The 22,039-nt window shown below is 37.5% G+C and overlaps 1 protein-coding gene across 12 annotated transcripts in view; it reads left to right on the top strand.

Annotated features, from left to right (window-relative positions):
• The window catches only part of CTNND2 (catenin delta 2), a 645,784-nt gene that overhangs the window by 508,961 nt on the left and 114,784 nt on the right, over positions 1-22,039 (top strand). For all 12 annotated transcript variants that reach the window (XM_027681495.1, XM_027681470.1, XM_027681446.1 and 9 more), the window contains one exon: positions 7,130-7,313. In XM_027681495.1, coding sequence (XP_027537296.1) covers positions 7,130-7,313 — 184 coding nt within the window. The remainder of the gene's footprint in view (positions 1-7,129; positions 7,314-22,039) is intronic.

The raw sequence follows: 22,039 nt of genomic DNA, 5'->3' as shown, positions 1-22,039 counted from the left end.
TTTTCTTTTTTTTTTTTTTTTACTTTGGTCACATCTTAAGTTTAAGAGGAAATATCAAACAAGGTAATCTGGAGTGATAAATAGAGGACATCTGTTGCAGCATATGGCTTGACATACCAGCTGCATTGAACTTTTTCAGCAAGTCATAATCCTTTGGAAAAATTCAGCTGGGCATATAATTTTGATGCCCTTGCCTGAATGATGGAGTATTAAAATGCTTGCAGTTTAAAACCACTTTGTAGTTTGATATGTTTGTGATTTGCAACACAAAATACTTAAATTGTATTTTGAATATAATTTATTTACTCTAAATATATAAACTATATAATATAGTTTTTGTTTCAAAACAGGTCAGAATGTTTCACTTTTTTGTTTGCAAAATGAAAGTTTGAGGATATGGTGAAACGTTCATTCTATGATCAAATTACTTTTTTCACTGTGAACACTGTTTCTTAAAAAAATTATTTATTATTTTTAGGCTCAAAGGCCAACCTCCCTTTTTCTGTCCCAAATAATCCTATTTTCAGTGCTGTCTTTTTCCTAGGTAACAATCTGGCTAGTAAATAAGTATTTCTTTTGTTTGTTTGTTTTCTTTTTTTAGCAACTATACACTGAGTCTTTCATTTTGCACATAGATGCAACTTTATAGATAGGACTAACTTTCTAATTGGTTCTTATCAAAAAGGAGTTTTGTATTTAGAGATGTAATTTAATGTTCAGCTTTAAGTATAGAATTTTTATTTTCTGTATTAGGATGTGTTATCAAACATATATTTTGATTTTGGGTGCTAGGAAAAAATCATTCAGTAAAATATGTGTGTAAGCATTGAAAAAAAAGTCTTTCCATTCATATATCCATCCTTGTTTGATTTCTTTGTTTTCTAATAAAGTATTTAATTGGGAATGGTGTTGCTGTTAGTCATGTATTAGGATAACATTTTGTTTGAAAGCAGTTGATTTATATTTTCCTGCGTTTCTCTCACTTAGAATAAATTACTTTTGGTGTGACTTCTGTATTTTATAGGACCTATTTAATTTCATCAGCTAGAATGCAAGTTAGGCAGGAACCACTGATCTTTCCACAGTAACTTAAATCAATTCTTGTAGTAATTCCTCTACTGTTTAACATGAAAGCTAATAGCTGTCCAATATTCTTGTCTGACAGTTCTTCCTTTTCAACAGTTATGTGTTAATTTGAAGTGTACAGCAGAAAGAGAGGAGCAACCTTAGGTCAAAAATTCACTCCCGTGCAAGGAATACAGACTTTTTTAGTTAATACAATAGCATTTGGACAGAATTTGGTTTTAAGCAATATTAAAATTGGTCCCTCCTTTTTGTTTTAATAAAATCAGAGATGTAATTTTGAAATAAAAAGAGCAGTAATTGAGAAAGAAAGAGTTAGCTTTTCAGAGAAAATGTTTATATTCTTTATACTATATGTGGTGTATACTTATATGTAGTCAAGATCAAGCCGTGTTTGTAAATAAACAAAAACAAAAAAGACCCAATCACAATAATCCTTCTCTTCTGTGGAAGCTTTTGCTTTGTAAGGCTGTGAATGTCTGCAAAGGGGAAAAAAAGTCTTCTCACTGCAGCTTTCCTTAGTGTTCCCTAAGCTTTTGTCTGCTTATGACTTTTACTGAAAGCTGGTCTTTCTCAATGTGGACTTTTCCTACATCAGCTTATATACAGATAGAAAACCACCTCTGCGTGTAAATAAGTGAATTACAGGAAGGCATGTATAGATATTCACTCACCAGATAAAAAAATATTTCAAGAAAATTAGTGAAAATTCCTTGTCTGTTATACCAATTTTAAACTTATTTTCACAGTGTGCTTTTAAGGAGCTGCCTTATGAGCTTGTGAGTTGTTCAGGTGCCAGAATTCAAATCAGCCACTTTTTGTTTCCTAGAGAAAATCTGTTACCAAACCAGTTCCTCACCTTGACGGTTGAGCAGGTTGTGAAGTCTTATTGCACTTTATATTAAGAAATGTTGTATTTGATATTCAGCATCTCTATAGCAGAACTGCTGTAATGTATCAGGAGCCCACATCTGCTGCCAGGGAGTGGATCCAGCTCTGCAGAGCAGCCTTGCAGTTGCAGTGGGGGCTCCAAGTGCCAAAGCTGCCAGCAAATGACTATTCTAGCACTTGAGAACTTGGGGTAGAAAATGCTTTTCCTCAGGACTCCAGCAAAAGATCCCTTGTGCTTGGCTTCTGTGCAGAGTATTTAGCACTCAGATTTCAATCTTAATTGGCATGTTCATGAGGGAGACTCCCTGTAGTATCCCTGTGCCTTCAGCGTATAAACAAAAAAGCCTGCCAATGCTCTGTTCACTCTTCCTGGGATGCAACCTCCCAGCAGTCTCAAATGGTTTTCTGCATCAGTCCATGACCGAACTATTGAATTATGATGGAAAAGAAAAACCTGGATGTGTTGGAAGACTTTTGGATTTTTATTTTTACAAATACTAAATGAGCAAAACCATAATATAAATTTAAGGTTGACTTAAACATCCCTTATTGAGAAGAATCAAAGTCTTGTTTCTCCTAATAATATTCATTTACTTACAATCTCTTTATCATATCATTTATTTGGGCAAGTACATCTTTTGCAGCACAATATAATATATGTATAGTGGCAGTGCAGCAGGGGTAATGCTTTTTGGAAAAGATGACTTGTCCAGTTTCTTGGTTTCCATTTATATTTGTAGTCTAAGTTGTTCTAAGAGGTTTGTTTATATATATAAAAGTCATAATTGGAGTTAGCATTAAATCATGCACTAAATAATTGGTTAGACTTCCCTGATTTTGCACGTGCTCCCTTACTAGGATAATATTCTTTGCATAGAAGTGTATGATCTCTATTTTCTTAACTTTGAATGGAATAAGGATAACGTGGTTTATCAGGTCTTCAGTTATATCTGACTATAGGTATACGTATGTGAGTACCAGTTTGATTAAAACACTGGAAAAATGCATTGAAGTGTTTAATCAGGATGCGTTTGAGCTACAGCATGATTCAGAGATTATGGTGTTTTGGCTAAGACTGCTCCATTAAATTGAGTGACATCAAATTTATAAATATTTTGCATTGATCCTTTAGGGTAAGTGATGTGGTATCTATTGTAATAGCTTAAATTAATTTATGTAAGAAGAAATGCTGTTTCTAAGCTGAAAGTATGGCTTTGTCTGCCAAACAGTAGTAACATCTCATCAGCCTGGACTGTGCTTTTAAAAGGGTTGGTCTTGTTTTCAATCTTCTGGACTTTGTCTAAGAGAAAGTTAAATAAAAACTTCCCTGGTTCTCTGTTCTCTCAGTTCCCTCTTCCAGTGGCAACAAACCTAAATTGCCTTAATAGATTTTAGAATCTATGTGTAGTTTTTTTAATGAACTATATCTGAGCAGTTATGTCTTTTAAAAATTCAATTACAACCTTTCTTGAAAATTTATAACCATTTTTTAAATTTGGTTGTTATCTGTGAAAGGCATTCTTAGAAAAGATGATTTGCATTTAATGCGATAAATAACCTCTTGACCATAGCAGATGCATGTCCTCTGATAAGCTACTTCAGAAGATGTAAGTTGATGCAGTAAGATCTCCATAGCAAGCATTCCTGTAGACTCCTCCAAAATCCATCTTCCAACTGGAACCAACTGAATACCTTCTGAATACCAGTTTCTCCTCAGTTATAAGCTAAAAATGAGATTGCAAGATACTTTTTCACTGTATTTCAAGTTGTTATATGTACGGGTGAAAAACTTCAGCCTGTGACTAGAGATATGTTCAGTCTGGTGTAGCTGTTTTTCTACAAGGCATCCAATACAACCTAAAGGGATGTGCAAATGGGGACACAAAATGCCTGCTCTGAATGCCTCACAGCTTTAAAAGCAAAAAGGAGAAAAGATACTATGAATGCAAGTGATTAAGTAAAAGATGTTCAACACTGATTTGTTCTTCATTTCATATCTCTTACAAGAGTCAGTCTACAAATGCTAAACTGTTGAGTTGGACTAATGAGTTGTTGGATTAACAGCTCTCTTCTTGTATACAGCAGGATGAGTCCCACCTTTTGTCAAGAGTCACTGGTGAGTCCAGTCCCTTCCCTTCCTGGGGGCATCTGATGACATGCAGATTCTTTAGGAGGGAGTCAAGGCACCTCAGAGGCTGTTGCAGACTTGCTTGTTGTGCTCAGAAACCCAGTTCAATCAGGGCTTTCAGAGTCAGGTGTCAAATGTCTCGGTAACCAGCTTCTTACTGTAGTCTTAAAGTGTATGTCGTGTGCATGCTTGAAAAATATATTCATAGTCATGTGGTGAACAGGTAGTTCCATAATGCGAAGTGCCTTGGGTAAAAGATTTATTTTATTGTCACTCTCTCTTGCAAAGTCAAGGCAATGGATCATCTTATCAGACCCCACATAAATCTAGCTCCAGGTCATCCTCAGCCAAAACAATGGGAAGTGAATTGCCAGTGCCCTTTCATAACTGCAAATCCTTAATTAAGAAAGGTTACAATGAGGCATGTAGAACGCCAGCCTCAGCAAGTAGCAGACTTACTGCTTGTGAGAATAAATTTTAACTTGTCAGAAGAAAATTGGTGGGTTTTTTTATTCATGTGGTTGGTAGTCTTAAATTTATATAAAACTCATTGTTCTAGGGTGGAAGAAGATTATCTCACACCTTAAAACTGTGAAGAGCAAAACCTTTGAAGAGGGCACCAGGCTTACTGGGCAGTGCCATTTTGCTTGATTCTGCCTTAATTTCAAATCATATTAGGGGAAGGTAGGATAGCTATTTTAACCTGGTGATCCTATCAGACTTTTACTCCGAAGGTTTAACTTCCGGTTTGTGAAACCAGAGAGAAGGAGGGCTTAGAGAATATTTCTAGGCATCTCAACCATTCCTTAATACCAACTTACCATGATGTTTATGTGAGTTTGCTTTTAATTAGCAAGAACCTGCAGTGAATAGAAAATAGAGTAGACATACATTTTTAAGCATTTTGCTAGACAGGTCTTTTGTGTTTGCTTCTTTTATATTCTTTTCTGCTTTTCCAGTTCATGACTAGTTCTTGAAGTCCAAAGTACTGGTTTTTTGCCATCAAAGCACTCTGCTGCTTCACTTTCAAAATAGGACTTCTTCACAAAGATGCAGCACATTGTCTTACATAAGAACTAAGTTAAACTCAAAAAGGGAAAGATTTGCATTCTGATTCTCTGCTTTTATACCATGCATATCATTTACATCTGTCTAGATAAATGTAAAAAAAAAGGCAACCACATTGTTGTTTTTACTAACTAAAACCAGCAAAAAGCTAGGTATTTCAAGAATAGTAGATGTGCCAATAAAGCTTGCCAAGAACAGGTCATGAAAAGTGAGTATAAATATGTTTATGAAGGTCCTTTAAATATGGAATTCCTTTTCATAAAGACATTCAGAACAAAATTTAAATGAAGACTTTTTTCTTTAAAAAGTAGCAATTCTTAAATGAAAATAAGAACAGTTTTATATTTCTGCTTTTTTTTTGGTCTGTAGGTAAAGTCTCTCTGCCTCATGCAGATTATTTTAATGTGTTTTTTTATTAGTATGCTGATCAAAATTTTTCCATTAAACTGCGTAATCATCTTTGCAGACAGTTCCATATAAAATAATTTAAATATGAAATTGTATAACTGCAGTTAATTTCAAAGGGAAACCCAAAAATATAGGTTGATTCCTGTTAATTACACTGCTCTGTCAAACCACAGAATGCTAAAGAAAGCCTTGAGCAAGTGGTGTTCTTGCTGCTTATATTTGTAAATGTCTGAATCTATGTTCCCAAGGTCTTCCTTCAGCATTTTCTGCTCCCAACCACTCACTTAGACTTTTTTGTAGTCTTCATACTTGTAACCACCTATATACAATGATGATGATAATAATTTTTCTCTTTTGGTTGAAGACTTGATGGACATAAAGTCAAAACTCATTTTTGCCACTCAAGGTCAGGTATGGGGCCAATCTACTGTCCTTTTGGAAGAAGACTAGAGAGGAGTAAGTTTGGATTCTAGAGAAGAGGACAAGTGTTGGCAAGGGGAGGGTGATGAAGAGGCAGGCTTGCTCTTCCAGCTGCTCCTAGGAGGATGCTGACCTAAAATAAAGACCACTGGTTCTTCAGAACCACATATTGCCCTCCAGCTTCTCCAAGCACTAGTAGTTGCCCAGCAGCAGCAGGCTCTTGACACAGCACAAAAATCAAATGTGCTTTCCCAGCAAATACACAGATGTATACAAGGGAATGGAAAACAGGGTGTCTTTTGCTCCCAACAATTTCTTGCCTGCTTTCTGTATCACACATCTGCAGTGACCTTGATCTTTGCAGCTGTGCTCAGAAAGCTTTGGGTCTTGATTTCTCTTCCTTTTCTTTGGCACATTATGAATTGAAGGAGAAGGGGGTTTGATTTTTTTTGAACTTCAGTAAATCTCCTTGTGAGTTGCACCATTAAGCTTGTTTCTGTATAAAAACAATAATTGTCTGTACATTTATATAGTAAAATATTTACAAAGTGAAAAATTACTTGTTGAAGGCTTGGATAATACCATACTGCTGTTTCAGGTTGTGGGGGAAGTCTTTTTGCTTGTAGTACCAACTAGCCTAGACAGTTACTTGCATTACACTGAAGATCACAAGGTGGAGGTTTTGTTCTCTCAATATGTATCTATCAACAGTGAAAGTTTTAGTATAAATCAGAACCTGTTTTCTGCTATTTGTTTTTATTAATTTTACCTAGAAAGAAGATATCTGAAGACCAAGCCCTAAAAAGTTCCTTGTAATACTCCTTCATTCCATGTGTGCTTCACAACCTGTGTAGGCCTAGATCATAACCAGCTGCTCAGTTTTTAGGCTTAGCTCTGAGAAATTTCCAGTGTTGCTGTGACTACATGTTGAGTATTCAAAGCTGTATTCCCACTGCAAAAGTGTGCAGGTATCAGTCAGCCCTATTTACATGTTTATTCTTGACAGAAACAGCTTAATTAAGCACACCAATGCTGTGAAATATATTGTTTTGGTTTGGGTTTTTTAAAACAAAAACTATTTAAACTTTTTTTTTTTAAATGTTAATTATTAGTACTTTTATTTCTTTGTAGGAGTTCTCTGGAATCTATCCTCCTGTGATGCACTGAAAATGCCAATCATCCAGGATGCCCTCGCAGTGTTGACCAATGCAGTGATCATCCCTCACTCTGGATGGGAAAACTCTCCGCTCCAGGATGATCATAAAATACAACTCCATTCATCCCAGGTGCTGCGCAATGCCACAGGGTGCCTAAGGTGAGTACTGCAAAACATCTGCTTTACCTTGCTTTGGTTTGAATTGATATTTCTCATTCTTAGGCATCTGTAAAGTAAATGATTGGTGTGTATGTCAGCAAAGTTGATGACTTTCAGTGATGTAAACTTAAAGTTAGAAATAAATTAAAAAAGAAGATGCAGGACATTCAAAAACAATCTCTAGAAAGGCTGCTGGGGGTTTTCTGTTTTTCTTTTCTTAGCTACTTTCATCCAAGCTTGTATATTACATACGTTTTCTTCCTTGTTGATTTGTCCTGTTTCCCCAATTGCATAAGTGAAGTCAATATGTTCTCACTATTATGCCCAATTTAATCAGCACAAAAAGTAGTGAAGATACTCACAAAAAGTAAGGTCATAAAGTTCCAGATGCCATTGCTGGAGTTATGATAAATATACAAAGTAGATTTTTTCCTACTCTGTGAAGATGAGAAATTAATTTCAGTAAGAGACCAACCAATTTAACATTATACAACTAGAAGACTTAAATAGATCCTTAAGAAGTATGATAATTATTTATGTTTATAATTGTATGCCAAATTTGTATATGCAATGCCAACATGCACTTATATAAATATGTGCAATTTGATCTGTCCATTCCTAAAAGTCCTGCAGATGTGAGAATAAAAATATGATGAGTAAGAAGAGTTTCGGTTCTGACAAAATCTTACTAAAGGATTGAGTCATAGCAATTTCTGAATTCCAATGCATATCATTTTCTAGAAATATTTTAGGATGTTAAGCAAGTTCTTTCAAGCATTGATTTTTTTTCTCCAGGTATATTGGAGAAAATAATCTGTAATCCATCTCAGAGATTCATAAATTGATTAGTTAATATTTTTACATGCATCACAGGAAATAGCACAGTGAATAGTCTCTATCAGTAATACAATCTGTTGTAAGCTGCAGCCAAAGCATACATGATCCATTGAAGGCTAAATAAAAAAAAATAAATTGATAGGAGGCAAAATAAAATAGCAGTATTTTTTACATATCTGTAGCAAGCACCTTTTTGTCTTTGTGGCCTTTCATCAAACAAAATTTCTCCCTTTCCAAAGTAGTATTGGAAAAGTTTAAGGGAAAAAATAATAAATATATTTATTTATTTATAAATATGGTTTATATGTAATCAGAAGAGAATGAAAGATAGACGGTAATAACTTATATACTGCAAATATACTTGTACTGGACAATGCAAATGTGATTATGTGAGTACCAGCTATGTTGAGGTATATGACCGAAGCCAGGTATTAATATCTGAGTTGTATTGACTTTGAAATGAGTATTGCATTCAAATCACTAGAAGAAAAAGTTGTTCAAATCGCTGTGACAGAAGTTATTACACAAAGACCTGTACCACATTATACGTCTCACATTTCCAATGTTTAACGCATCTCAGTTAAAGAGCTGCCTCTGAAAAGAAGCATCTGTTATAAATTTGGGGCTTCACAGTACCCGTTCTCTGACCGAGCATGTCTGGTGTTGATCTCCCCACACTGTAACTCCATCTTCCTGTTAATTTTTCCCAACTGCTTCTCAGGGACTGATGCTCATCCCTGATCCTGCAAATCTCAGTTCTTCCTACCTCATAGTTGATGGATTCATTTGCACATTGGTCTTGAAATCTTTCTTCTTTTTTTTTTTTCTTGTGAGTGTATGTGCACGCCCATTTGCAAACTGATGTGAGCTTACTGTAGCCTGCATTCTGGGTCAGCCTGAGGACTTGGGGCCACATGACAATGGTACGTTGCCTAATCTAATGCACACTGCTTTGCAGCAAGGCTTACTACCAAGTGCTTGATGGTATGCTGTCATAGCAGAATGGCTTCTGGTCAGCTCCTGCAAAATAAGCTCATATCTGCCTGCAAAAGACTGTGCATATTATAACTCTTGAGTCTTTCCCAGGTAGCTGTAGCAGCAGCTCAAATACTGTCCTGAACAGGTTGGTCTTCCTTCTAAAACCGGGCCCTTCAATCGTAGTATGGCTTTTTAATATCTTTCTAATATCAAACCCTCCCTATTTCCCAAAGGCATCTTTATGTCCTCTCTAATGGCTTCAGACATTTATTTGGCCTCCATCCATCTTCTTAAGTTAGCTTCATCCCACTGAGTCTATATGAATGCTCTTTGGCAGAGCCAGAACATTTGGAGAGGGTTGAAACTTACTACTGCTTCACACCAGCGGGAACTTTCTTGTTTACCTTTCCCCAGTCGCTGTTGAAGATAGGCAAAATGTCAAGTTTGAGTTTTTACAGGAAAGAAAAGTGGAAGCCGACCTCTGAGATAATAACTGGATGCTTATGTTGAATTCATGTAATATAATGGGACTGTAAGCTGGTGGAAACAGTGAATGGCAGAAAAAAGTATCATAAAGTTCTGTGGAGATGATTGGAGTCTTGCATGCTCTGTTCTGGTAGTAGTTTAGCATACTTTAGCTAGCATTCCTTAAATAGCCACCACCCTCAATAAATTGAACAGCTCTCACACTTTCAACTTGGGACTAGTTGCAAGTTTCACGTTTCCATTTAAAGATCTCACTTGACAAGAGAAGTAAATCAAGAAGATGTAATGTGGTTGCTGGCTCAGATAGTGCTGTGTTTATCTGGTAAATGGGAAGTTCATTGTCATCTTCCACAGAAGAATTTCTTCTAAGACTCTGGGTTTTTTGTCCTCTGCTGTTTTCTTTTTCTGCTTTTGCTAGAGCTCATTTTTGAGGGCACACAGTTAAAAATCAGTTGCATCAGGATTATCAGTGACAGTATCAGAGGAAGAGTAGTAGTATCCAGCATGCTTGACAAATGCTTCTGCATATGTAATGTTAACAGACTTTAGAGACATCAGGTTGTACTACATAGGTTTAATGCTAGTAAATATGCCAGGAGGATTTGGGTTTGGATTTTAATCAGTCTTCTGTGACTTTGATTGTCTGTGTATTCACTGCTGAAAACTTTAAATAATATCTGAGAGGTACTGTAATATAATCTGTCCCATATACAATACTGATAAGTAGTTTGCAATGGCCATTATACAGGAATAGTCAGATCTTTGTTTTGTGATTTTTTTCACTGCACACTATTATTCCTTCTGCTGAACTTCACCTTTCTCCATTTCTTGATGAGAATTTCTTATGCTTTTTCAATTAAAAGTTGGTTATTAACTACAATTTTTAGTATTCCTGTCTGCTTATTCATTATCTTTCCTAACCAGTTATAGACTATAACTAATCTATAACTCCAGTCACCCAGTAATCCAGCTGAAATCATTATGAGATCATACGAAAAACAGGAGCAACAACAGACTCTCTTTTCCTTTTATTTTCTCTGTTCCTTAAAGATGTTATTTAAAAACTACACTTTGCATACTTTTCTGATTTGAAAAAAGAAAATAGTTTTCATACAATATTGTATGAATTAATTTTACATAGCTTGAATGCTTTGAAATTGTTTAGATAATTCAGAGATCTAAATACAGCATTATACCTATCATTTATAAATTTAAATATTCGTCCTTCATAAATTACCAGACCTCAGTGTGATGTGTTGGAGTAAGCAACCAATTTACTTACCTCCCCATTGTGATGCTAGGACCTTACCTCATTAAGCTCTGGTAAAGTTTGACTTCTTTATTTTCCTTTTGGATTTCAGCTGTGACTGCGTTATTTGTGCTCGGGAAATACCATATCTTTGGTTTATAGTTTCTGATTCACTTAAACTTATTAGGGATAGTCAGGTGAAAACTGAATTTGGAATCTCAGTTGTTTATGGGGGGTTACAATCCCTAATCAGAAATTTAAAAATCAACAGGAGACACATGGCATAATGTTGTCTTAACCTGAAACTTTAAGCTTAGTTATCATAAAACTATGTATCCCTGTCCAGAGACTCGACTGAAAAAAGTCCCAGGCAAAAATATTTTCAAGAGTTTTTGTTGTGATGTACAGTCTGGTGGAACCTTGTTTTTCTCTGAATGTAAGATCAATTTGAGTTAACAGAATATTATCTGAGGACTTTAAAGAATTTTAAGACTTTACTGGTTTAAAACTCTAATCTGGGTTTAGATGCAAAAAAACTATGTTAGCTGTGAAGCCTGAATATCAAAAGTTTTTAATTGGTTTGTGTGTGAATGATCTATTTCACAAACATTTACAGCTAATGCATTTTTCTCACCATCCTATTTCTCCTCCAGTTCTCTTCTAAGCATCCAAAGTCTATCGATTCCTATTCTTAGGACCTTCTGTAATCTGTTTTGAATAGAAGACGTGGGGGCAGCTTAAAATGAATAGCACAGACTGTATTTAGTTTCTAAAGAAATATACATGAAGACACATGTATATGTGAAGCATGTTTCTGAAAAGACTGAAATGATACATGTACCTATGTGCACGTGTATATGTGTGTTTATGTGCATATACATTCAGATATAGAAGGGCTGATTATGGGAGCTGCAATACCTTTCTGTCTTTACTGACTGGTGCAAGCTCTGAATATTTTCTGTTGAGTATAAATGGAGCTGGTTTCATTCAGTAGCTCCAGGAGCTTTGCTGCTGATTTTATGATTCTCCTCCTATTAACAAAACAGTCACATTTTGTCCATCCCTGTGGATTCTGTGGTGGATATAGAAATGTTGGACTTACCAACCCATCTTAGTACTTCCTATGCTTTTCTAGAGCCCAGGAGCTCTTCTCAGGCTGACCTTGCCATTTTGTCAAAAGTCCACGCTTTCTGTCAGAATCCAAAGTTAGGACAAAACTCAAATTAATTGTGTATTTCCACTGGCAACCTACTCATGGGAAGGACATTTACTACGAGCAGTTCCAGCAAGCAAGAGGCATAGGAGAGAGAAAACTACCTAGAGAGATACTGGGACAGGTTTATCTACTTCCAAATCCAAACTTGCAATTTTTCCTCCTCTTAACCTCTTCAAATCCAGTCTTATCCTGCAGTAAGGAGTAATCACCACTGTTCTTGTCTTTTTGATACATTTTGAGCTATTAAAATTACAAAGCTGTTATAATTAACATCCAAGAACAATCAGATCAGAAGATTTGATGGCAAGTATCTAGCTTCTTTATGTGAAGGTAATGTGGTGAAACACACTGTATTTTGCATAATCTACCAAGTGGCACCCCATTAATAAATTAAACACCATTTGGCCATAACTACAATGTTGAATCAAGTTAGAGAGTTCCTAAGCTTCAGGGTTATGCTGGCAATACTGGTATGTCCATTGTCGAAAAGCACATGTGCTCCTGAGAGCTCTCCTCATCTTGGGAATTTCTCTGGGACCTGGAGTTGAAAGTCAGTGCAGAGGAAGGCCTTGTCAAGAAACCAAAGAAAAGCTTAGCTTTAGTGTCTTGATTTTTGTGACAATTAATCCCTTTTCACTAAAACTTAAATTCTTACTAAAATTGTATCATTTTTGCACCTGGGTCCCAGCAATTACAAGCTGTGGAGAACACGGAGAGGCTAGTGTCAACTTTCCATTATTTTGAAGAAACCAAAAAGGGTCCCCGACATGTACTGTAGAAATAACTACCAGGAAATTTCCAATTTAATGTAAATGAAGGTATCTTGATCACAATTTCTACATCTTGTCTTTCCAGGTTAAAGCTGAATGGCATATTGCTTACTTTTAAATGTATTTGCTCAGAAGTTCTCTATTACTTGTAGATGATGAATTTTAAAAAAACCTTTCTAGTCAGGTTGATAGTGCCTCCCATAGTATTTTATATCAGAGGAGGGAAGATGAGCTGAAAGGATGTTTCTTGTCTTTTAAAACAATAAGTTGCATTTGCCTAATGGCAGGCATTTTAAGCAGCAAATCAAAGATTCACAGAATGTTTTGGGTTGTAAGGCACCCTAAAGATTATCTAGTTCCCACCCTCCTGCAGGGACACTTTCCTTTGACCTTTGACCAGGTTGCTCAAAGCCCCACCCAACCTGGTCTTGAACGCTTCCAGGGATGGGGCATCCACTGCTGCTCTAGGCAACCTGTTCCAGTGCCTCACCATGCTCAGAATAAAGAATTTCCTCCTAACATCTAGCCTAAATCTCCCCTTTCTTGTTTTCCCCCTTGTCCTATTGCTATCAGCCCATGTAAAAAGTCAATCTCCATATTTTTTATAAAACCCTCTTTAATTGCTGAAAGGAGGCACTGAGGCCTCCCTGTAGCCTTTTCTTCTCCAGGCTGAACAGACACAGCTCTCGCAGCCTGTTCACATAGGAGAAATGCTCCAGTCCTCTGAATGAGTAGATGTCAATACAAGATCCTAGTTTTTAGAGGCTCTTGAGTATTTCTAGACCATCACTGGCTTACCAGGTCTGAAAATCACTTGTAGTTTTGATGATGTTGATAATGAGTTTGAATGTCATATTGCAGGCCCCCCAATTCAAAAACTTTCAGACGAGCTGCTTTCATGGGCATGAATTATGCAAGATGTATTTCTAAAAAGGCCAGAGATTTTCACTAGCTCATGTAAATATTCACAGCCATATTCCTAGTCTTCCAACCACAAACCAACGTGGTAAAAATCACAGGGAATGAATAAGAGTCAGTCTGCTATGGAATATGTATTTCACCTTTTCAAGAAGCTGAAAATTGCAGTCCTGAAAAAAAGTCACAAACCAGTCTGAGAGGCCACAACAATTGCATCCCAGTTAAGCCTGAAGTTTTGAAGGCTAATTTCTGCAAGATATTAAAGAGATTGTTCCTTCCTGAATGCTACAGTTGTTCGGAAATGTAGCTGAAATAAAAATCTAGTGTTAAGACACAGGGGGAGAAAGATATTTTAGTGTGAATAGATCATGTCCCTGATTACTGCTGTAATATTTTTATTCAGAAAATACTCAAGGGAAAAGTACCAACAGAATTAAATGTGTAGCTGTGTCAGACACTTAAAACACCCCACTTTTTCTTCACAGTGTAGTTACTCCTACTTTGCATATTCATGAACAAATTTATAAAGTTTATACAAGGTCATACTGTATTAATTATAGCTGTGGCATTCAAATAGCACTCTGAAGCTTAATGCTTTTTCAGCATTCCTGGTAAAAGCATTATTTTAACATACCAAACTGATGCTACAAATTTCACATAGCTCTGGAAGTTCATTCTGGGCTCAAGCTGATTAAGATCCTAAATTTTGTTTCTAAAATGATGTTATGGAATGCCCCTTGTATTCTTTTTCTGGTCTGAAAAATAGTATAGCATGACTCCAGACACTTTTTGCTTTCCTGTACTTAAAAAAATACAATAAGCTTTGGTGGGTACCTCATTTTATCTGATGTGAGATGCTGAGCTACTCTGCAAAAATCTGCCCTCAAATGCAGAACAAACTCCTAGTGTATTGATTTTGCACTGAGATAGCCAAAAAGTGATCTGTCAACATCCATCTTCAAAGTACTATTTATCTGATCCCTGGGCAAACAAGGAAACTCACTCATGTTTCTGTGAGACTTCATGTTTGGATACAAATTGGAAATACTGAACCTGTATGTCAGAGTGTGCTAACTTAGGACTTAGCTGAAATTTAGTTCCTATTCTTCAATTAGCATCTGTTATTCTCATAACATGAATGTACATGTGTTTTTTTAGGGAAAAAAAAAACAACTCGACCTGCTGTCATATAGTTAAAAGTATTTGATTATTGCTATAGCAGAAGTGTGCTCTTCCTGTAATTTACTAATTTACTGTTTATGGAAATTATACACATATTTATGAAAAGAATGAATGTGCCTCAGTACCTTTTCTTGCATCTTATGATGTTCTTAGGCTCAGCAACAATGACAAAATTACCAAGTGCCGCCTCCTAGGCTGAATGGTCCTAGCCTTCGATGTGGGGTGTGTTAAATATCTCAAGTACATTTTGAATGACTAATTATTTTCCCAGTTTTTGGTAATTTTAATTCCTTTCAGGTTGCATGCCTGCTGTTACCTAGTGCCTAATGTGAAAATTGAATGTCCACTCATTTGTATGGTTAGGTAGTGTTAATTTACATTTCTTTCTGTCAGAGGTTTAAGCTGTGTGGAATGCTCAGAAGAAAGTGAAATTGAATTGTGAAAAGGCTTAGACTTTGTGGGGTTTATTTAATTTCAGAACAGTTTTCATTTGTGCAGTAACAAGTGTTACCGTGGCAGACACTGTAATAAAGTATGATCTGAGTCTTGGTGTGCTGCTGACTAGATCTGAGCTGACTCCAAGCCCAGCTGACAATAACGGGTCTCCTTCTTGCTGGCCGGTGCAGAGCTGAATATCACAGTGGCACAGCTGTTTTCTTCTTGAGAAGAGTTCCCTAAGCCAGTGTGGCACCGCATGTATTTTAGAGCATGCCCATGCATTCAATGCATGGGAAGTTGAAGAGATGGAACCAGTTCTGTCTGAACTGTGCGGGCGCATTGGAAAGAATCACAGGGCCACAGGTGTCAATGGGAACCAGAATGTACCTCTGTTGTGGCTTTGTCAACTATCCAAAATCCTGGATAGTCCTTTTTGAATGGGTACTTCGAAAAACTCATATAGTCTGGCTCCGCAGAAAATATTATTTGTCTCAGCATGAGAACAAGGCTGATTGTGACAATTCTGTAGCACCACTTACGGTCATGGTGACTGATGATAGAACATGATATTTTATTTACCCAGAAGGATGAGAAACACAGAGTTTGTATGCTCACTCAATTCCACCAGAGATAATAAAATAATACTCAGTAAGTTTGGGGTTCTTTGGTGCTTATTGCTTGATTTGTATATTGACTAACTGTAGTAGGTTGGCCCTGCCCAGATACCAGGTACCCACTAAAGCCACTCTCTCACTCTCCCTCTGCAATTGGACAGAGGAGAGAGAAAAAAAAACAGCTAAGGATTCATGAGTAGAGATAAGAGGTGGGAGAGGTCAGTGACTGATTACCTTCATGGACAAAACAAGACTCAAAGTGGGGATAGTATTTGTATTTATTACTAACAGGATAAGAGCCAAAGAGTGAGAAATAAAAGAGTCTTAAAAACACCTTCCCCCCACCCCTCCTTCCTTCCATTTTTCCCCCCCCCCCCCGCCAGCAGTGCAGAGGGACAAGGAATGGGGATGACAGTCAGTTGTTGTTTCTGCTGCTGCTCAGAGAGAGGAGTCCTTCCCCTGCTCCAGTGGGGTCCCTCCCACAGGAGACAGTCCTTGATGGACCTCTCCAGCATGAGTCCATCCCTCGGGCAGCAGTTCTTCCCAAACTGCTGTCCTGTGGGTCACTCCTCCATGGGGTGCAGTCCTTCACAAATGAGCTGTACCGACGTGGGTCCCCCACAGGGGCCACAAGTCCTGCCTGGGAAAAACTTGCTCCAGTGTGAGCTTCCCTCTCCACGGGCCACAGGTCTCCAGCAGGACCCTTCTCCATCGTGGGCCTCCCACAGGGTCACAGCCTCCCTCATGCATCCACCTGCTCCAGCATGGGCTCCTCCATGGGCTGCAGGTGGGTCTCTGCACCCCGATGGTCTTCCATGGGCTGCAGGGGCACAGCTGCTTCACCATGGTCTGTACCATAGGCTTCAGGGACCTCAGCTCTGGCTCCTGGAGCACCTCCTGCCCCTTCTTCTGCACTGACCTTGGTGTCTACATTGTTATTCCCATGTTCTCACTCCGCTCTTCCCTGGCTGGAATTTTAATTCTGCGCAACAATCTTCTTTTCTTAAGGAGGCATTACTATGACTCCTAATTGGCTCGGCCTTGGCCAGTGTCAGAAAGTCCGTCCTGGAGCCGGCTAGCATTGGCTCCATGGAACAGGGGAAGCTTCTAGTAGCTTCTAACAGAAGCCACCCCTGTAGCCCCTTCCCCCCCCCCCCCCCGCTACCAAAACCTAGCCACAGAAACCCACTATACTAGCTTTTCTCCTCTTAAAACTGTTTGGATTACTAGGCAATATGAAAGAGGGACATGTAAAAACCGAGCTCTGCATAGAGAAGGAAAGGCTGGGTGTACTTCTGCAGCTTTCCCTCTTTATCTTATGATATGTGGCTTAAAAACTGAAGATACTTTGCTTAGGAGAAGGTCATTTGATCTCTTTGCTCAGTCTGAGGATTTACAGTAAAGAGGGGTATTTGAGGTACTCTGAGCTTGCTTCATCCTTCTGGATAAACCAGCCAGCATCATGGAGTAAGCATTTTATCACCTCCTTTCATGTGAACTGTTTCACTTCAGGCGCAAGAGTAATTAATGCCAACAACTCAAGTTGAGCCAGTGCTCAAGTCTTTTCCCACAAGAAGGCTTTGACAGCATTCCACATGTCTACAAGTTGGTGAGCTACTGAGAGCTGGTGAGAAATGCTCTCCCATAATAACTGTAGCACTGAAGCCCTAAGGCCTGCAGTCCCTACTAACCACACTTACAAGCTTTGCTACTTTTATCTGTTTCAGAAAGATTTTCCCAGGAATCCTTCTGATGAAATAAGTAAATAAATAAAAATACAGCTCCTGAGGGGTGTGATAAAATAGGCAGTGAACTGCCAGGCCTGCTTAGTTTGCAGTCCACTCAGAATGTCTGAACTGAAGACCAAAAAGCAAAAGCTCACTTCTAAATGTCATCTTTTGTGAAACTTTGCCCAGCAAATGTTGCGATGGCATTTTATTGTCACTGCACATCTCCATACAGGAGTTTTAGCATTTTGTAAGATTTATTTTTTTTTTATCAGAGAGGACAATATAGTAAGAACACATTGATAAAGAAAGATGAAGACCATTACTTGCAATAAAATTGATTTCCCACTTTCTGAGAGGATTAGAAAAGTGGACAGTTAATTTGGGGATAAATTGAGGCTTCTTAAAGACTGAAATAAAAAGCAAGTGATGCCCTTCACTAATTCAGTTCAATTTCATAATTTTTATCCAATTTGAATACTTCTATGAACATAATACAAACTAACACTCACACAGGTTCTAAGCTCAGGCAAGGTATAAGGTGATGCTGATTTCCAGCTACTGCTGGATGCACACATCGCCTTGCGGACAGTGCCTCAGAAAGGCAACATCAGCACAGGAGGAGAAGATTTTCATATCTTCTGCCAGGAAAGTCTGTGCTAAGTTTCTGTCTAATATGGTAAGCAGGGTGGAAGACTTCTCTCTTTAAAAATGAGTTAAAGATACTAGGGGTTTGTAGATTTTAGCAGTTTTTTTCCTACTGCCTTCCCTAAATTAGCTTAATGTTGTATTTTCAAGTTCTTTATTACTGTTGGGAAAGTTTTCTTGGGAAAGAAAAAACATGTTATCTTTAGCAAAAAGTAAAAAATCTAGTATTTTAACTGCCTAAGCATGTACTATGAAAATATTTAATATCTGCCTTATAGATGTCCTTTGACAAGAGCTTATAGTGACAGGAAAAGGCGGAATGGCTTCAAACTGAAAGAGAGTAGGTTTAGATTAGATATTAGGAATAAATTCTTTACTGTGAGCATGGTGAGGCATTGGAACAGGTTGCCCAGAGAAGCAGTGGATGCCCCATCCCTGGAAGTGCTCAAAGCTGGGTTGGATGGGACTCTGAGTGACCTGATCTAGTGGAAGGGGTCCCATAGCAGGGGGGTTAGAACTAGATGATCTTTAAAGTCCCTTCCAACCCAAAGCATTCCACGATTCTATGATAGTATTTTTAGCTAGGATTGCACACTACAGGCAGACTGTTTCAGTGACAAAGTACTTCTGAAGTATTTGTCCTAGTGTAGCTTTTTTACTTTCACAGCTCATTTCTTTTTGTCAGGTAGTCATTTATTATAGTTAGTTGGTTACAGCTTCAGCATTTTCTCTTGAAGGACAGTAGCATTGTGAAATTCCTCTTCCTCTTCCCCTGTTGTCATTCATCCATCTTTATATCTGACTTACTGTGTGTAAAAGAACAATATTTGGAAAGTGTTTCAGAAGAGATAGTCATGAAAGGGTGTCGCAGGGTATCTGTCGGAGGCCTTGGTCCGAAGGGGGAAGAAAGACACACAAGACACACTAGGACGGTGAGACAAAGAGATGTCTGCCTGCTCAGTGCAGCAGGCAGCCTTTATTGAGCTTGCTAACTTCTACTTTCCCACACACACAACATAAACATATTCTCATGAAAATACCCAGGAATTCAAGCACCTGCACATTACCAAACAGTCTCAACCTTGTACTCCTTGCAACTCAAAGACATGTCCATGGAAACTATCTAATTAGCTCCACTGCTCCCATGGAACACGACCTAACTTTGCAATACCTCAAACTTCAATTGTGGGGCTACAACTGCACCCCACAAAAGGGCACAATGTAAGTATTATACATGTACAAATGTGAGTTTGGGGGTTTCTTTTAATCCCCTAATTAAGTAAAAATACCTAATACAATAGATAATAAAAATATTTATTTACAAAAAAAATTTTTTAATTCCCCGGGTTCACTTTATATAATTGATTTGTGTTGAGGAAGTTTTTCAGTAGACTGGTCAAATTGATTGACTTTGATTTTGATACCTGCTGACTTTTATAGCCAGACTTCACTCTAAGGAGTGTCTTCTAATTGATGCAAATATGACAAAATGTGCAACATTGTTTGCACTTTTGGTAGTTACTTAGGATTAGCTGCTGGTGCTAACAGTCTGGTTGCTCTCCACCCTGCTCCGGTGAGCACTTGCAGTCAGTGAGTAGCGATATCTGAAGCTGCCTGGCCTTGGGCACAGCTTGTGACATCAGAAGTGTTGAACTTCTGTAATGCCACAGAAACAAGGGAGATCTCATTTTTAGTTAAGAAACACAGTGGGATGTCATCCTTTTTATAGCCCATGTGATAAAGGGAGCACAGCTCTGTTTACATTTACCTACAGTATGATCAAGAGGCAGAAACAAATATTTGTGAGTTTATATGAACATTTGCTGTGCACAAGAGAAGGATCAACTGGGACAAATTTAAGAGAAGAACCAACTGGGACAAATTCAAGAAGGAGGTGCAGCTTTATTAATTTAACATCAAGGACAGTGAGATAACTAGGATGATGTCTTCTGTACTAGACATGAATCTGTTTTGAAAACAGTGTCCTCCTTAGCCCACTCTCAGTGTCACCCTTCCCTGTCACTAGGTTGTGGAGGTTACTGAGGACAACTGGTCCACACACAAGGTATAAGATCCACCAGCAAAATCAGCAGGAGCTTGGCTTCCACTGAGATCACCAGCTCTGAAATGGGGAAGAGGGAAATTCACATGAACGATGCAATTTTCTGAACTGAAATTTCATACAATTTGCAGCAATGACATGGGAATTTTTAATTGTTTTTACAGCAACAATGTATTTGCTTTCTTTGTTTCCTTTACCTTTGAGAGGACTGTTAGTTTTGGTTTTGCCTTCAATTAGATTATAGAAAAGGGAACTAATAGAGTATTTGGGCACTGAATTAATCACAGATTTCCCAGTTTGGTTTGGTTTTGGTTTTTTTGATTGAGTATTTTTTTAATAAAGAGAACAGGGGTACCCAAAGTTAAGTAGGCAGCATTTCCACCTTGGAGACGTTCAGGGAAGTAATCTCCTTCCTTTGATTATAAAAGCAATTTATGACTTGTTTTAGGTGTCTTATTTGACTAGACACCTGAATGAAGTGCTACTTGTTCAGAGGCATACTACTGCTGTATGTCACATTTGTGTATGCGTGGATGATCTGTAAATTATCAGTTTGTTTTACTATTTGTTCACCTGAATATATAAGTACGTTAAACACTTTGCTAGTATTATTATATATAATGAAAACACATAATTATTCACTAATAAAACAGAAAGATCTGTGTGCATCTGTGTGGGAGGTTGTATGTATTTATAAAATTTTCTTTTTTTTTGGTACTCTTTGACCTGAATACCAACAGTAGTTGGTATTATTTCTTTTAAGAAAGTGGGAAGTGATTGCATTAGCACAAACATTTTATTCTAGAATTGTGGCTCTATATATCATGAAATACATGGAAAGCATTAACTGATTAATTATCCCCATAATTCTCCAACATGTCTCTGTCTAGACTATAATGCATGCAGTATTACTTCTGCCAGGGTTACATTTTGCCTGACCTTATGGCAGACATACAATGTAATTACTAAATGGGGGGTAATTTATGTAAATAAATGTTAGTTTTTCATAGCATGAGCCCTATCATTATGTTTTATTGCTGCTGGATGTGTTATGTAGTCAGCCGTTCTTCAGGGGCTTGGGTAGATCATTATTGTAAATTATCTTTACACTATAAACTCTAAAGGTTTAGATGTTACAAAGTAAAAGTATCATAAAAGTATCATAATCCCTAGATATGATTTTTCTTTTCTCTCCTACAAATATGTGAGAACTTTAATTGATCATGCTTTAGCAAAGTAAATATATTTCACTTCATATGAAGGTACTCCAGTTATTTTCTAGTTAGTACACAGAGAGTTTGGGGAGTGCTAATGCAAACCACATCTTGTATTATCAGACATAATAGGTAAAAAAAACCGCAGGAACTTGAATAGATTTAATACTTTGATAACTGTCATGTGCTGACCTTCATCTATCAAAAACCATTGAAGTAGCTGCCATACAATAAAAGTGATTGACTTCCACTGCTCCTTATAATCCAAGCTAACCTAATAGTTCCCATTCTTAAATCAAGTGCAAGAATGTGTTATGAGGAGAACAATGAACTATCCTCCAATTTTCTTCTCAGTTTCAAATAGTACTAATGATAACATTTCATTCT

Source organism: Neopelma chrysocephalum, unplaced genomic scaffold, assembly GCF_003984885.1.
Source record: "Neopelma chrysocephalum unplaced genomic scaffold, ASM398488v2 Primary Assembly neopelma1_22b, whole genome shotgun sequence".
Taxonomy (NCBI): Eukaryota; Metazoa; Chordata; class Aves; order Passeriformes; family Pipridae; genus Neopelma; species Neopelma chrysocephalum.
This window is presented reverse-complemented; position numbering and strand designations above follow the sequence as displayed.